Here is an 18,433-nt window from a genome sequence, read left to right as displayed (position 1 = left end):
TCTATTCTTTTTTAAATAAAAAAGATGAACTCCAAGTTCGTGTAAGAATGCTCGAACTCCATTCAATATGGAGTTGAGTTTCTATTTTCACCCCATCGAAAGTCGGGTGGGTAATCCATTGAATTCAGGAACAAAAAATACAAATTTTGTCCCCTTCCTCTTGTCATGCTGCTCATGCCTAGTTTAATTTTAATTAGGTTTTACTATATCCATCCATTTTTTTAAAGGTGTTTTAGTTTTTGAAGAGAAGTTGAGAAGAGAGAAATAAGTATGAGAAAGTATGGACCGGGTGTTTATGAAAGAAGCGGTAGAAGCAGAGAACATGTGTGGTGTTGGAAGGGAAGGAAGACAAATTTATTTATTTTTTTAATTAAAAGAAAATGTGAATGACGTGGCCAAATCAAATAGAGTATGATAAAAAGTATCTATTTGAATTTTTGGCGATAATATATGCATAAAGTTGAGTTGTAAGAACTTCATCCTAAATAAAATCTGAAACTGATTGACTATTAATTAAATATAAAAATATATCTGTTTATTAAAAATAAAAAAAAACACATTATTTATTTTTTGGGGTAGCAAAGGCTTACACCATTGTTAGGCTTCGCCTCCATGAGACTATGACCGTGTATGCACGTCCAACTCATCACTGATCCATAAATTAACGCTGCCACATCATAGTACATACTTATCCACTAATCACATGTCCATTATCATTATGTGAAGGAATGCTAAGCATGGCCAATAATAAACATGTGCAATTGTGGCATGTTAAACATGTACTCCTATCAACTTACTGGTTATGTGCAGTGTGTGTACCTTTGAAAATAATTGTAGAATTTCATGAAAAATTGAAAACCAGGAAGCAGCTCGGAAGAATCAAAAACCTAATTCTATCCACACGTCTTGATTGTTTTTTTAGTTCATTTTATTATTTAAATAAGTGATATCCACACACTTTTTAGGTTTTATTCGAGTTCTCTCTCTTGTGATTGTTTCATATGGTGTTGTTTTAATCTCATCTTAGTGCAGAGTATTTGTTTTGTTTGTCCCGTCTTAGTACGATATTTGTTCCGTCTTGGTACGGTGTTTGTTCTTTGTTCAGATTTGCAGGTTTGTTTCGATCCAAATCCGATGCAGATTCAATGAATTTAGCATCATCAATGCTGCAGATCCGGATACATGATTATTCCGGACATTTGAAGTTTGTCAAATCAATAGTAGGCTTTGTCAAAAACATTAGGCCGTTGTGAGTCTGTTTGCAGATTCATCCTTATTAGTTTTTAGCGAAATTGAATATCTAATGATTTTGATTGATGTATTCCTTATGAATTTAAATGAATGAATGAATACTATTGTTTTTGCGTTAAAAAAAAAATCAACTTACCGGTTATCACATGTGCAATTTTGGCATGTTAAAAATGGTTATTAGTAAAAGAGTAGAAGGTCGGTTGTGATGATAATTGTATTTTTTTTTACCACGAGTTTAATCTGATTTGGGGTCAGTTCTGATATCAAATAGTTTCAGCCCCCTCTCGATCGCAGCTGCAGAGGATCGAACCATGATTTTTCCTATCAAGTGTGAAAAAGGATCATTTAAGCAATAGTTTGATTTTTTTTTGTCATAAAATAAAGTATTACTGTATAAGCTTTTTTTAAGCAATACTATGCAAAAATACAAACTTAAATACTTTAAAAAATGAAGAAAAAAACTTTATTAGTAGTATTATTATATTTTCTTGATGCAGTTGTAATTATTTTTTTAAGACATTGGAAGTAGGTTTATTGAGGAAATCCTCACTTTACAAGTCAGTTTATTAGAATTAAGTATTGTGCATAATTCAATCATACAAAATCGACTTGTAAAGTGAGAATTATCTCGAGTTTATAAACACATATTCAGGTCATCTTGCAACCAGTGTTGTTAAGTATACTGATATTGCGTATCGAAATTTTGGCTATCCGATACGAAAGTCGGTATGACATCTTGACTTCCCTATGCTCAAAATAGCGACATTTTTCCTCATAAACCGGTATAGCCGCTATGTATTGATATCAAAACTGGTTAATGTTTTAGGCTTTTATTGGTTAATGTTTCATAAATCGATATAGTGTTGAGTTGAGTTGGGTGGGTTTATATTTCATAACCCTCGTCTCCATCACCTTCTCTTCTCATGTATATTTTGGTTTGTAGTTAGTTGTCTGAATTTGAGATTTTACAAGCCCTATGTTGATTAAGTTTGTCCCTCCATAACACTGAAGTTGCATCAGAAACATGAGATGTGAACAAATCATACACAATTGACGTTCTTTACTTCTCATATATTAAATATGACTAGCTATGACTACTAGGATCATACATATCAATCATCAACAAGAACACCTGCTACATGCTTGATACTACCAATATGATCTTTTTCAGAAGAATTCATTCTCCCTCATTCTTCATATATTAAATACGAATTTTAGAATCATGTGTGTCATGTGTCAGAATACAAAATGCTAATAAATTTTAACCTGTGTTACATTTATAATTATTTATAAAACAAATGAATTTTAAATAATGAAATAGAATTTTTCTTTATTTTTTGAAAAAACTATAAATTCTACCAATTATAACTTTAAACAAGTAATACCATCATATTTAATTATTTTCTTGGTCTCTCATTTTTCTTCATATATACTTTTGTATTTTATTTTCTTTCATTTTTTTAACACACACGTGTGTTTGTAATTATATATTTAATATAAAATGCACAAGTTCTAATATAAAATTACTATTTTGAATTTTTAACATGTGCAAATTTGCACATGATAGATAAACACACACACACATATATATATATAAACCGAAAAATATATTTGTATTATTTTTTATTATTTTATCTTCACCTTAGTGCAAAACAACCTATTCTATTTTTATGAACATTTTGTTACTTTCTATATGTCACTAATTATTTGAGAATCTATAATCAATGGAGAAATTAAGAACCAACAACAATAACAAAATGACCAACTAAGAGAGAAATAAACTAAAATATCACAAGTGAAACTTCACTTCTGTATGAGGCACACCATCCATAACATGGAGATTTGCTATAGAAGAGTCTGATCAAATCTTCATAGATTGACTCCTCAGTAAAGTTTAGAAAAAAAAAATGAAGTTTTACATCCTTCAACTGCTTCATAAAATTCTCTTGAGCCATAGACTTAATATTCAAATCATTTGGATGTAAGATTGCTTTGTATTTGAAGTGTTTCTCAAAATTCTCTTCTTGGTAACTGTCGGAGAAAACCAGATGATCCAGCTGAGTTGCTACAATAGGTTGGATGCCTTTTGATTTCCTCTTGTGTACCATGGTTGTGTAGAGATGTGAGACATATGAGGTATTTAAGGGATGAAGACGCCTGAACAAAATGCTGTTTGAATTGTAACTGATCATTTAACCCTAACTTTATTGTGAAATCAGAGATAAATTGACACTAAACAAGCATATACACTGTTTTGGGGATAAATTCAACTTCCTGCCAGATTAAGCTTTGGAGAGAAATTCGCTCCTTTATTTCTTCTTCCATCATATTATTCTTCGCCAAACCTTTAAAATCTATTTCTTCTTCCAATATAGCATCCTCATGGATGTTTTCTTTAGGGACCATATTTTGTTATGATCTTGATAGGAGGAATGTAGAAGATTTTATTTTCCTCATGATCAAAGCTAAGCTTCCAAATACTATATACATTAAATGTTTTTTTTTTTGCCACCATATATAACTTACGATCAAAAGATGGAAAGATTTCAACATTTTATGATGCCTTTTTTACCCATTAATGAGGTGAACTCTCATCGGATTTACCATTGTTATTGACTCATCTTACGATATCTCTAGGAGTGGTTTTATTTTGAATGGAGTTATTATGTAGTTAAATGAATTACCTTGGAATTTAAGGATTCTCTTTCTTTCGCATCTTTCGCTTTGTCTTCTTCTTTATGCTAGTACTTCTTAATGTACATAACGTAAAACTTATAATGTAAGCTATCTTGTTAAAAACTCTAATACTTTAAATATTGTACAAGTTATTTATCTAAACAGGCACTATATAAACAAAACTTGTATAATTATGGTATATTGTTATTAAACACTTACTGATAGAAATATTTGATTGAACTTTTGTTTCTGATTGGACCGTGATGAGTTGAACCATTCAATTAAGTCTAATAAGAGGTTTTTGTCCTCATGGTGAAAACCTAACCCCGATCATGCTAACGACGATGAGATTAGTTCAACTTTATCTTTTTAAAAGTATTTTACTTCTGTTTTTTAAAAATTTATCTTTTTGAGTCAATTTTAAATTCATTTATTTTTATGCAAAATTAATCTTAAATTTATAATTGTTTATTTAATGACACATTCGAACACTTTAATTTATGCCGATACTTTTTAATATACATAACGTAAATAGCTTATTAAATATAAAAGACACTATATAACCATCTTAAAACTTGTATAATTAATCTCTTAAACATATAAAAAGTAATAATTTTAATATAAAACTTATTTTTTTATTTCCATTTTTAGAGACACTAAGTTAGAATTACGGTCCAATATTTTGTACTCCTAGCTCGATGGAGTGAGTGACCAAGCAAAGGATTGATCGATGTGTGTCTAAGAAAAATCAAATGGATTAATTTAGACCCCACTTTATCCCAAAGTCTCCAATGTGGCATATTGTCATTGAGTAACCATCGCATCCATGTAAACGCAATCCAAACCCAATCTATTTGCAACGATTCCATTTCATAGAAAACAAATAACATTAATAATATCAAAAACTACCATCACCACAACTTTGCTTACAAATCTAATTCATATAGATCTCTTTGCATTGTCAACTCCAAAATCACATTCTAAAATGGCAACAACAACCTTTCCAACCATCCTAGGAATGGGTGGTGCAACACGTCTCACCTCAGGTAAGTCTTTCATCATTAATATACAATTAAGCATATACTTTTTTTATATGCTTGTAATTAATTATAATTGTAATTTGTTTGTAGGATTTCTGAAACCACAAGTGATTGCTAGGAATCCTTTGAGTAAAGCCATGGCACTAGGAAATGGTGGGAGGGTTACATGGTAACTTTTTAGTTATTATTATTATTATTATTATTATTATTATTATTATTATTATTATTATTATTATTATTATTATTATTATAAGATAAGATTGATTATATATGGTTTTCAAATTAAATAAATTGTGATCAATGAATATTTATTTATTTATTTTGTCAAGTAGAGTAGTTTAGTTGCTGTCCGTGAGTTTAACTCAGTTGGCATGAATATTGTATTATATATGCAGAGTCGAGGTTCGAACTCCGGTCATTCCACTTATCTACCTTAAGAGTGGAATTTCTAGTAGAGTAGATTGATTATATATATGGTTTTCAAATTAAATAAATCGTGATCAATGAATATTTATTTATTTTGTCAAGTAGAGTAGTTCAGTTGCTCTCCCGTGAGCTTAGTCCGGTTGGCATTAATATTGCATTATATATGTAGGAGTCGAGATTCGAACTCCGGTCATTCCACTTATCTACCTTAAGAGTGGAATTTCTAGTAGCTAGACTACTTGACAAAAAAGTACTTTAGTTGCTAAAAATTCTTCTCTTAAGATGAAATAGTAGGAAATCCTGAATTTGAAGTCCGACTCTTGTATATATAATGAACGTTCCTTTCTACTAATTGAGTTATGTTTATGAATCTTTATTTTGATGATGAAAAATATATTGTGACATTATTTTTGTGAATTGTTATGGCATATGATATTATGGTGTAAAGTAGCTTCCAAAGGGATTGGCTAAGGAGAGATTTCAATGTGATTGGTTTTGGTTTGATTGGTTGGTTGGCACCATCTAGCATACCAGCTATTGATGGTAAAAGTCTGACTGGACTTTTCTTTGATAGCATTGGAACTGAACTTGCTCACTTCCCTACTCCTCCTGCTCTTACTTCACAGTTTTGGTTAGTCATCTTGATTACCTAATCTATCTTTTTTATTTTCTTTATTCTTATTTACATTCACTTGGTTCTCCATTTTATGGAACTTATAATTATGATCATAATAAGTGTCATGCTAACTTGTGCCCTTATCTAAGGGTACATATTAAGACATCTAAATATAGAAACTTCGTATTTAATAATATAATGAAAGTGAAATCATAGATGAAAAGGAAAACAATGAAGTGGAAGGAATCTAAAGTTTTAATGTTGGTTGAAGGTGATGGTTAAATCCTCACTATAAGTATAATCCTAATATTTATTAACAAAAATAAAATCCTCACTACCATAAAAATTGATACAAATAGTACTAAGTTCATACATGGAAGAAAGTACAAGTAGTACTACTACATTTGCTGAAAAATGTCTCAACCCAAACTTCCACCCCTATGGAACCATACGATCTAGAGGGTTAACAAGCCACTCATAAATGTTATGAGATTGGTCTTTTAAAACAACATATAGTGTGTGGTGTTGGATATTATGAGATTGTCCTAGTAAATGGGAAAGCCTAATAAGTTTTTTTTTTTATTTATTTGTTTGATGAGTGTTTCAAAAATTGTATCAAACTAATCTGTTCCAATTTGTTAAACTTGAATCTGGCCAATTCACCGATTGATTCAATTGATAAGAAGTTCAATTTCCACAATTGATGGATAATTTATAAGATATTTGTCAGCTCTTTGAACTGCGAGGTCACGCAAGGTTTATAGTGACGCTAGTATGTATAACTCACTTAAGCGTTTGGTTATTAAAAAAAGAATCACATCATATTTCATTTCCTATTTTTTAGGCAAAATTACTCTTAAAGTTCCTTGACCTATTATTGATAACGATTTAGTCATTTATCTTTTTTTCTCTTCATTTTAACCCTCCACTCATGTTTGAAAATGAATTTCAAGCTTCAAATCTATGGAAAATGATATATATTTGAAGCTTGAAAATCTATATGCAAACATGAGTGAAGACCAAAATGACTGAAAAGAAAATGATCAAATCACTACTTGAAATTAAGTTAAGAGATTATTGGAGTATCTTTGCCAACTTTTTATGTTGTGATAGAGGAGGTGATCATAGACTAATCTAAAACTGATTCAGAAAGCATAAATAACCAAAAAAACAAAAATTTAGGTCCCACCGAGACTTGAACTCGGGTTACTGGATTCAGAGTCCAATGTCCTAACCGCTAGACCATGGGACCATTCGTGTTAAATTTTGACGCCTTTATAAATATAAAGGATCAAACCTTATAAGTTATTTAATCATTTGCATTTGAATATAATTTCAAGTAGACATGGCAATTATTCAATTAATTAATAATGTATATCACAAACATGATGAACAGGTTATGGCTGGTCTTATGGCACTTGGGTCTGTTCATCTCCCTCACTTTTGGGCAAATTGGTTTCAAGGGAAGGACTGAGGAGTACTTCTGATTTTTAATTTCATAATAATCACTTATTGTATGTTATTAATTGCTTTTCCCTTTGTATTATTTTCAGCCTTGTAATCTACCATGTAGTAGTACTCTTTGGCACCTTTTTTCCATTGTACTAGGAAATATTTGGTGTAACATCGCCTTCATAATGAATGTTGTATATTATTATTGCTGTATGCATATGACTTATCAATGTGCCCAACGTTTTTTGCCCTACTAACCCATTGAACAGAGATCTGAGAGTTCATCCACAGTTTCTCTTATCTTTCTCGCTAATTGCCCCCAATACAGCCTAGGGTATCGTCTACAAAGCACAGCCTTCACGACCGATTCATTATCCGTCTCTATTATTACGGATCGGTGTTCAACTCTGTCCAGAGATTCGATTGCTGCATCTATACCTATTGCTTCTGCTTCGACAACTTCATTGTGCCCTCGCACCACCTTGGTCGCAGCTCCAACCCAACTACCATCCTCCTTCCTCAAAATCCACCCCAACCCCAATGGCCATCACCCATAAGGTGAGCAATAACATCCACATTTTAGAGTGTCTTTGGGTGGAGGAATACCCGATCATTATTGTTGTGACTACAAGTTATGGTGGTACGATTCATTTGCAGAAGAACTTTTCACTGAAGTGGTGTCTAAGGCAAAAAAAAAAAAAGAATTTGCATAAGAGTTTTCAAATTTGTAATATCCGCTCTAGGAGTACGATATTTACATTTTTCTTTGTTCCCTTTTTATAATATCCTTTTCATATTTTAATGGGCATTAATTATTTCTTTACCAACATATCCCTAATTAAAATGCATATTTTTCTAAAATTTATAGTAAAAACTTTAGAAAAACAATAACTCATAAACAATATTAATTGTTAACAAATTCAATGTTGCAACTCACTTTCTTAATCTCTGCAATTTCTCAATGTGATCGTATAATTAGGAACGAAGGTAGTAGAATGATCAAAATTATAGATTTAGTAAAATAGAGGACAAAAATTGCATTTAAACTTTTTAAAAAGAGCAAAACAAATAGGGATGGCAACGGGCGCCCATGGGTGCGGGTTTGACACTTACCAAACCCACACCCGAAATCATCACCCAAACCCAAACCCAAACCCAAAGACTGTTCGGGTGGCAAAACAACACCCACGCCCACACCCATTGAGTTCGGGTTTTTTCCACCCAAACCCACAACACATTTAAAAATAATTTGCAAATTTAAGAAATTAAATTCCATCATAGACTTTGAATTAAATTACAACTAAAATTAAGGTCTTCCAAAGAAATTCAAAGATAGACTTTCAAGAAATTACAACATATACTTTCAAGAAATTAAATTACAACTAAAATTTATGGTCTTCCAAGGAAATTGAGGGAGACTATGGGGGTAATTAGGTAATTATAAAATATTTCGGGTGGGTGTATGGGTTTCGGGTGTGGGTTTGACTGATACCAAACCCACACCCATATTATCGGGTGTCACCCGAACCCAAACCCAAACCCAGTCAAATCGGGTTTCGTCCGTTGACTTGGGTTTGAGTTCGGGTGGGTCTCTCGGGTTTGAGTTTTTTTGCAATCCCTAAAAACAAATAAACTATTGAAAATACACATTAAAAATATTTTTATTTATAAAAAAAAATACATTTGAAGAAGTCTGTGAAGTCTGTATAGCTGTCACACTTATAAATAACCTTCCATTTCAATCACTGTCAAAAAAAAAAAAAACCTTCCATTTCAATCTCTCCGATCACCGCCATTCCCATTCCCATTCCAAACCCTAATCCTTCTTCCCAAATCCACAACCTTCCATTTCTTGTACGACGACGGTGAATTCTGGAAGCCCGTCGTTTTCTTACAGTGTAATTTGCAATCAATTAGGAAAACGAAAACGATTCGTGTTTCCCGTCAATGTTCTTGAAGAATCTTCAAACCCTAGAAATGTCTTTTGAATTCGTGCAGAAAAAGTACAAACAATATATAGTTTCTTGATTCCACATTCAACGAATCTGCGGTCTCTCAAGGTAACCTTTGTAACTCTTCTCAAATTTTATTTTGGTTCATTTCTCTTTCTTTTTCCATTTTTGATTCATTATAGCTTTATTTTTGTGCAATATCTACTGTTCTAGAAAATTGGATTCAGTTATATTGTTGAGATTCTAGGAGAGAAAATTGGGTTCTTCTTATCATAGAAATACCTTTATGTATTCCGATAAATTGAGATGATAACTTTGGATTTGAAATTTGACATTTAAACCTACACGGTTTTAAATACCATAAATTAGAATTGTTGTATTGTGCTGCGTTGGATAGAAAATATTGTATTCAAATATGATTTTATTGTGGCTTGATATAAAATATGATATTTGACACTATATGGTTCAAAATTTGATAAATTGGAAACATGATGCTATCGTGCCCGAATGATATTGGATACGAAATTTGATATTTGGATTATGTGGTCCTAAATTTGAGAAATTGAATTGACGGAGAATGACACTGGATGGGGAATTTGATATTTTGATTATGTGGTTAGAAACTTGATAAACTGAATTGATGGCAAATTACATTGGATACGGAATTTGATATTTGGATTATGTGGTCTAAATTTGATAAATTGAATTGACGGAGATGAATTATTTGGTCCGATATTTGATAAATTGAATTGACGGAGAAAAATTGAATTGACGGAGAATGGCATTCTATATGAAATTTGATATTTGGATTATGTGGTTCGAAATTTTGATAAATTGAATTGACGGCGAATGATATCGGATACATTATTTGATCTTTGGATCATGTGATCCATAATTTGATAAAACTGAATTCATGGCACCATGAATTCTTATTTTATGGTCTAAATGCAATTTGAATATGAACATTTTATTCATAACTTGAAATGCAAGTCGAGATGACCCTTGATAATGATTTTCCATAACGGTAAATAAGAAAGATGGTTGTGTGTGCTGTGGTGCTTTAGATGCAAATTTGAGTATATGTCCCTCAATGTCCCTAAATTGAGTTTATGTCCCTCGATGTCCTTATATTGAGTTTATGTACCTCAATGTCCCTAAAATTGATGGTCTGAATGCAATTTCAATGCGAATAATTCATAACTTCAAATGTAAGTGGAGAAGTCCCTTGGCACATCAGATGCAAAATTGAATACATGTCCCTCAATGTCCCTAAATGGAATATATTTCCCAAGTTGTCCCAAATGGAATATATGTACCTTGATGTCCCTAAATTAGATGTTCATAGTTCTGTTTTGTTGCCTATTATGAAGTTTACGGGAACAACGTTTGGGCACAAGTGCTATACTTAAGCTTTATAGTCGAAAATTGTGTTCATCAGTTACTTTAATGTTGGAATTTTTTAGCGCAGAGATTATGTACCTTGATAATCCTTTTATTTGCTTTTTTATGTTCTTATACAACCCACGGTTCATTTTAAATTGACGATTATGGTCTTCTCTTAAAATCCAATATGCACATTATCTCATAGTGATAGTTCCATTAAATCATATCAGGAACTTATGTATTCATCTTTTCCAAACAACTCTGGTATGTTTATTAGCGCTTTTGAGGATGAGTTTTAGAATTCATTGACAACAAAATTGCCAAAGCAACAAAAATTCCCAGGACTCATGGAGAGGTAACATTTCCTATTATCCTCCCTGCCAATCGCTTTCTCTGTGAGAAGGCCAAGGGAATACTTAAAAATCTTGTTTATTTCTTTATTGTTTTTGAATTTGTATCTGCATAAATTGGAAACATGATGCTATCGTGCCCGAAAGATATTGGATAAGAAATTTGATATTTGGATTATGTCGTCCTAAATTTGAGAAACTGAATTGACGGAAAATGACATTGGATGTGGAATTTGATATTTTGATTATGTGGTGAGAAATTTGATAAACTGAATTGATGGCAAGTTACATTGGATACATAATTTGATATTTGGATTATGTGGTCTAAATTTGATAAATTGAATTGACGGAGATGAATCATGTGGTTCGAAATTCGATAAATTGAATTGACGGAGAATGACATTGGATATGAAATTTGATATTTGGATTATGTGGTTCGAAATTTGATAAATTGAATTGACGGCGAATGATATCGGGTACATAATTTGATATTTGGATCATGTGATCCATAATTTGATAAAACTGAATTCATGGCACCATGAATTCTTATTTTATGGTCTAAATGCAATTTGAATATGAACATTTTATTCATAACTTGAAATGCAAGTCGAGGTGACCCTTGTTAATGATTTTCTCATAACGGTAAATAAGAAAGATGGTTGTGTGTGCCTTGGTGCTTTAGATGCAAATTTGAGTATGTCCCTCAATGTCCCTAAATTCTGTTTATGCCCCTCGATGTCCTTATATTGAGTTTATGTAACTAGATGTCGCTAAAATTGATTATCTGACTGCAATTTCAATGTGAATAATTCATAACTTCAAATGTAAGTGGAGAAGTCCCTTGGCACATTAAATGCAAAATTGAATATATGTCCCTAAATTGAATATATTTCCCAAGACGTCCCTAAATTGAATATATGTACCTTGATGTCCCTAAATTAGGTGTTCATAGTTATGCATTATGAAGTGTACAGGAACAACGTTTGAGAACAAGTGCTAGATTCAAGCTTTATAGTTGAAAATTGTGTTCATCGGTTACTTTAATGTTGGAATTTTTTAGCGCAGAGATTATGTTCTGTTTCAGGTCTGATGCTTGCGACTGCTTTGGGTCTGATACGGGATGGTCCTTTGCTGAATGCTACAACGGCTGAGCCTGGTTCGGAGCACACATATATTCGGCTGCTGTTAATGGGAAAAGTACGACCTCGGGGCAATGCAAAATTCAATACTTGTGCATCCTTTGCGTCACATTTAAATAGTGTTGGGATTGAAATATGCATCCGTGACAAATTTGGTCAGTTTGTGCTTTCAAAGACAAAACTGACTGCCCTTCTTTGTAGAGTGGATGTTGGTGAACCTCTTGGTGAGTATATGTTCATAAATTTATGGTATGTCCCCTGATGTCTCTAAATTGAGTTTATATTCATCGTTGTCTTTAATATTGATGGTCTGAATGCAATTTAAATGTGAATGCTTATTCTTGATTATCCAACAATGTGCTAAATTGGTGAATCTTGATAAATCAAACCTAAGAAGGCTAGTTTAGAAAGTAAGAAATTGTATAATGGCTAAAAATATGCTTTAGTCGAGTATTGAGATGATGTGTTTGGATGACCCTATCTATCGAGATGAATTTTTTACGAAAACTGTGGTTTAAATTATCAATTCTTATTTTATGGTCTAAATGTAATTTGAATATGAACGTTTTATTCATAACTTGAAATGCAAGTCGAGTTGACTCTTAATAATGATTATCTCATAACGGTAAATAAGGAAGATGGTTGTGTATCGTGGTGCCTTCGATGCGAAATTGAGTATATCTCCCTTGATGTCCCTAAATTGAGTTTAAGTGCCTTGATGTCCCTAAATGTCCCTAAATTGAGAGTATGTCCCTCGATGTCCCTTAAATTGATGGTCTGGATGTAATTTCAATGTGAATGCTTCATAACTTCAAATGTAAATGGAGATGACCCTTGGTGGCTTAGATGCAAACATTGAATATATGTCCTTCGATGTCTCTAAATTGATTAATTGAATATGCGTTGGATAGAAAATATGATATTTGAGGCTATATGGTTCAAAATTTGATACATTGGAAAGATGATGCTATTGTGCCCGAATGATATTGGATACAAAATTTGATATTTGGATTATGTGGTCCTAAATTTGAGAAACTGAATTGACGGAGAATGACATTGGATGTGGAATTTGATAAACTAAATTGATGGGAAATTATATTGGATACGGAATTTGATATTTGGCTTATGTGGTCTAAATTTGATAAATTGAATTGACGGAGATGAATTATGTGGTCATAAATTTGATTAACTGAATTGACGGAGAATGACATTGGATATGAAATTTGATATTTGTATCATCTGGTTCGAAATTTGATAAATTGAATTGACGGAGAATGATATTGGGTTGATATTTGGATAATGTGATCCTAAATTTGATAAACTGAATTGATGGTGCTATGAATTCTTATTTTATGGTCTAAATACAATTTGAATATGAACGTTTTATTCATAACTTGAAATGCAAGTCGAGATGACCCTTGATAATTATTTTCTCATAACGGTAAATAAGAAAGATGGTTGTGTGCGTGCCTTGGTGCTTTAGATGCAAAATTGAGTATATTGTCCCTTAATGTCCCTAAATTGAGTTTATGTCCCTCGATGTCCTTATATTAACATTGATGGTCTGAATGCAATTTCAATGTGAATGCTTCATAACTTCAAATGTAAGTGGAGAAGTCCCTTGGCACATTAGATGCAAAATTGAATATATGTCCCTCAATGTCCCTAAATTAAATATATTTCCCAAGTCGTCCCTAAATTGAATATATGTACCTTGATGTCCCTAAATTAGGTGTTCATAGTTCCGCTCTGTTATGTTGCCTATGATGAAATGTACGGGGAAAATGTTTGAGAAAAAGTGTTGGACTCAAGATTTATAGTTGAAAATTGTGTTCATCAGATACTTTAATGTTGGAATTTTTTAGCACAGAGATTATGTTCTGTTTCAGGTCTGATTTTGGCTGAACCTGCGGCTGTTCGGGTATGATACGGGATGGTCCTTTGCGTCACATTTAAATAGAGTTGGGATTGGAATATGCATCCGTGACGAACTTGGTTAGTTTGTGCTTTCAAAGACAAAACTGATTGCCCTTCATTGTGGAGTGCATGTTGGTGAACCTCTTGGTGAGTATATGTTCATAAATTGATGGTATGTCCCTTGATATCTCTAAATTGAGTTTTTGTCCCTCTATGTCCTTAAAATTGATGGTCTGAATGCAATTTCAATGTGAACGTTTATTGACGACTACAAATGCAAAAATTGAATATTTGTTCGTCGGTGTCGGTAAATTAAATATGTGTTCATCGTTGTCCCTATTGGTGGTTTAAATGTAATTTAAATGTGAATGCTTAATCTTGATTATCCAACAATGTGCTAAATTGGTGAATATTGATAAATCAAACCTAAGAAGGCTATTTTGGAAAGTAATAAATTGTATAATGGCTAAAATAATTCTTAAGTCGAGTATTGAGATGATTTGTTTGGATGACCCTATCGAGATTATTTTTTTACGAAAAATGTGGTTTACACTATGAATTCTTATTTTATGGTCTAAATGTAATATGAATATGAATGTTTTATTCATAACTTGAAATGCAAGTCGAGATGACTCTTAATAATGATTTTCTCATAATGGTAAATAAAGAAGTTGGATGTGTGTCGTGGTGCCTTCGATGCAAAATTGAGTATATGTCCCTTGATTTCCCTAAATTGAGTTTATGTGCCTCGATATCCTTAAATTGAGTTTATGTACCTCAATGTCCCTAAATTGAGAGTATGTCATTCGATGTCCCTAAAATTGATGGTCTGAATGTAATTTCAATGTGAATGCTTCATAACTTCAAATGTTAATTCAATGTGAATGCTTCATAACTTCAAATGTAAATGGAGATGACCCTTGACACCTTAGATGCAAAATTGAATATATGTCCCTCAATGTCCCAAAATTGAATATATGTCCCAAGATGTCCCTAAATTGAATATATGTACCTTGATGTCACTAAATTATAGATGTTCATAGTTCTGCTCTGTTTCGTTTTCTATTATGAAGTTTACGGGAACAACGTTTGGGAACAAGTGCTAGACTCAAGCTTTATAGTTGAAAATTGTGTTCATTAGTTACTTTATTGTTGGAATTTTTTAGCGCAGAGATTCTGTTCTATGTCAGGTTGGATGCAGGCTGAACCTGCGACTGCTTCGGGTCTGATACGGGATAGTCCTTTGCTGAATGCTACCATGGCTGGGTTTGGTTCGGCGCATACATATTTGGATGCTGTTAATTTGAAAAGTTAGACCTTGGGGCGATTCAAAATGCAATATTGGATGCATCCTTTGCATCACATTTAAATATAGTTGGGATTGGAATATGCATCCGAGACGAACTTGGTCTGTTTGTGCTTTCAAAGACAAAACTGATTGCCTTTCTTTGTGGAGTGGATGTTGGGGAACCTCTTCATGAGTATATGTTTATAAATTGATGGTATGTCCCTCGATGTCTCTAATTTGATTTTATGTCCCTCGATGTCCTTAAAATTGATTGTCTGAATGCAATTTCAATGTGAATGCTTATTTACGATTACAAATGTAAGTGGAGAATGCCGTTGGTGCCTTAGATGCAAAAATTGAATATATGTTCGTCGATGTCGGTAAATTAAATATATGTTACTTGATGTCCCTATTGATGGTCTGAATGTAATTCAAATGTAATTTATTCTTGTTGCGTGCGTGTTCCATCTGCGGTGTTCAGTTCGCTCCCGGCAATGTAGAAGACGAGAAATGCCACACACAATTTCATAAACGTTACAAGCAAGGAATCCAATTTAGAGTAACTTACCCTCTAATAATATCTATTATTCGATTCCTATGCATATTTCTTCTTATTCCTATTATTTATTCTTGATTCTCTTTTTCTGCAGGGTTGGACGAATGAAAGGGTTATTTCTTCTCACGAGGGTGGTCGAATTATTTTGGTGTTGGAGACTGATCCATCTTCTCACAGAAACATGGTTATTTATTCCTTCTAACTTCCTTTCTTGTGATTTTCCTGGTTTTGCAGTATTGAAAAGTTTTTATTGAATTGTTGTTTTGATAGGCTGAAGAAGTTGTGAAGGTGATGGAAATTGAACTAGGAAGTGGATGGATAGGTCATCAACATTGTAAGGTGGATAATGTTCTCCTTCACCTCAAAAAATTTACTTGCAATTTAAGATTTTTATATTATGTTGCAGATTAGATTAGCTTTTAAATTATATAGGTTTCTTAATTAAAACTAGTTCATTTATTTAAAAATGTTTTAAACTTGTTATATGTTCATAAAGATATCAAATGAGAGAGCTTCTTAAATAAATAAATCAAGATGCAAAAAATGTTAATTTATACTTATTATAAGAAATAAATATTTGTTACTTTTTTTTTAGTAGTTTTTGAAATATTTATACTCTATGCTCTTCTTACTATACGGATAAAATTATTATGTTAGGTTATTATTGACTGGCATTGTAGTACACTACATATACAGGTTTATTTATTCGTTTCTCTCTAGAGGATTGTTTGATGTGTGGTTGCAGAACCGATCAAGGAAGCATTTAGAATTGTGTCTTGCTCGGTTGCTGAGCATCCTGCAAGAAAAAGGGAAAATAAGCCGTGTCCAACCACTCTCCAGTTTTGGGATATTGTTTTTCAAAGGGAAGTTGAAAAAAAAAAGCTGTGAATGTGAGTAATTCTGAGGTGATGGATAGTAGGGCAATCTTCTGTGAAAGCAATCCTGTTGCTGCTGTTTGTGGCATTAGAGCCATTTTGGTCACTCCCTCCAACAGAAGAAAACACATGTTGCTGGATGCTGTGAGGTAAATTTGTCATGCTTTAGTTGTGCTTTTCATGGAAAAAGTTAAATCATGCTTCAGTTGTGCTTTAATAGTAGTGAACTGAACTATAAACTGAATTGATGGCAAATTACATTGGATACGGAATTTTATGTTTGGATTATGTGGTCTAAATTTGATAAATTGAATTAACGGTGATGGATTATGTGGTCCTAAATTTGATTAGCTGAATTGAAGGAGAATTACATTGGATATGAAATTTAATATTTGTATTATGTGGTTCAAAATTTGATTAATTGAATGGAAGGCGAATGATATTGGGTTGATATTTGGATCATGTGATCATAAATTTGATAAACTGAATTGATGGTACTATGAATTCTTATTTTATGGTCTAAATACAATTTGAATATGAACGTTTTATTCATAACTTGAAATGCAAGTCGAGATGACCCTTGATAATTATTTTCTCATAACGGTAAATAAGAAAGATGGTTGTGTGCGTGCCTTGGTGCTTTAGATGCAAAATTGAGTATATTGTCCCTTAATGTCCCTAAATTGACTTTATGTCCCTCGATGTCCTTATATTAACATTGATGGTCTGAATGCAATTTCAATGTGAATGCTTCATAACTTCAAATGTAAGTGGAGAAGTCCCTTGGCAAATTAGATGCAAAATTGAATATATGTCCCTCAATGTCCCTAAATTGAATATAACATTGATGTCCCTAAATTAGGTGTTCATAGTTCTGCTCTATATTGTTGCCTATTATGAAGTGTACGGGAACAACGTTTGAGAAAAAGTGCTAGACTCAAGCTTTATAGTTGAAAATTGTGTTCATCAGTTACTTTAATGTTGGAATTTTTTAGCACATTTTCAGGTCTGATTTTGGCTGAACCTGCGGCTGTTTCGGGTCTGATACGGGATGGTCCTTTGCGTCACATTTAAATAGAGTTGGGATTGGAATATGCATCCGTGACGAACTTGGTCAGTTTGTGCTTTCAAAGACAAAACTGATTGCCCTTCTTTGTGGAGTGGATGTTGGTGAACCTCTTGGAGAGTATATGTTCATAAAGTGATGGTATGTCCTTTGATATCTCTAAATTGAGTTTTTGTCCCTCTATGTCCTTAAAATTGATGGTCTGAATACAATTTCAATGTGAATGTTTATTGACGACTACAAATGTAAGTGGGGAATATCCTTGGTGCCTTAGATGCAAAAATTGAATATATGTTCGTCGGTGTTGGTAAATTAAATATATTTCGATGTCCCTATTGATGGTCTAAATGTAATTTAAATGTGAATGCTTAATCTTGATTATCCAACAATGTGCTAAATTGGTGAATCTTGATAAATCAAACCTAAGAAGGCTATTTTGGAATGTA

At 32.5% G+C, this 18,433-nt stretch overlaps 1 protein-coding gene, 1 non-coding gene and 1 pseudogene across 3 annotated transcripts; 2 read left to right on the top strand and 1 right to left on the bottom strand.

The window, feature by feature from the left end:
- Window positions 1-4,809: 4,809 nt before the first annotated feature.
- On the top strand, window positions 4,810-7,674 carry LOC123921917 (photosystem I subunit O). 2 transcript variants are annotated; one of them, XM_045974639.1, is made up of 4 exons: window positions 4,810-4,973; window positions 5,058-5,136; window positions 5,845-6,024; window positions 7,406-7,674. In XM_045974639.1, the coding sequence occupies exons 1-4, from the start codon at window positions 4,913-4,915 to the stop codon at window positions 7,494-7,496; spliced, it is 411 nt and encodes a 136-aa protein (XP_045830595.1). In that variant the 5' UTR covers window positions 4,810-4,912; the 3' UTR covers window positions 7,497-7,674. The 2 variants fall into 2 exon arrangements, with proteins under 2 accessions (XP_045830595.1, XP_045830594.1); XM_045974638.1 differs by having other exon boundaries at window positions 5,842-6,024.
- Window positions 7,190-7,261, bottom strand: TRNAQ-CUG. Its single transcript has one exon. It is a non-coding gene; the product is annotated as a tRNA-Gln (tRNA).
- A 1,520-nt stretch (window positions 7,675-9,194) lies between the features above and the next one.
- On the top strand, window positions 9,195-18,270 carry LOC123921260 (annotated as a pseudogene).
- The last annotated feature ends 163 nt before the right edge of the window (window positions 18,271-18,433 follow it).

This window comes from Trifolium pratense, linkage group LG4, assembly GCF_020283565.1.
Source record: "Trifolium pratense cultivar HEN17-A07 linkage group LG4, ARS_RC_1.1, whole genome shotgun sequence".
Lineage (NCBI taxonomy): Eukaryota > Viridiplantae > Streptophyta > Magnoliopsida > Fabales > Fabaceae > Trifolium > Trifolium pratense.
This window is presented reverse-complemented; position numbering and strand designations above follow the sequence as displayed.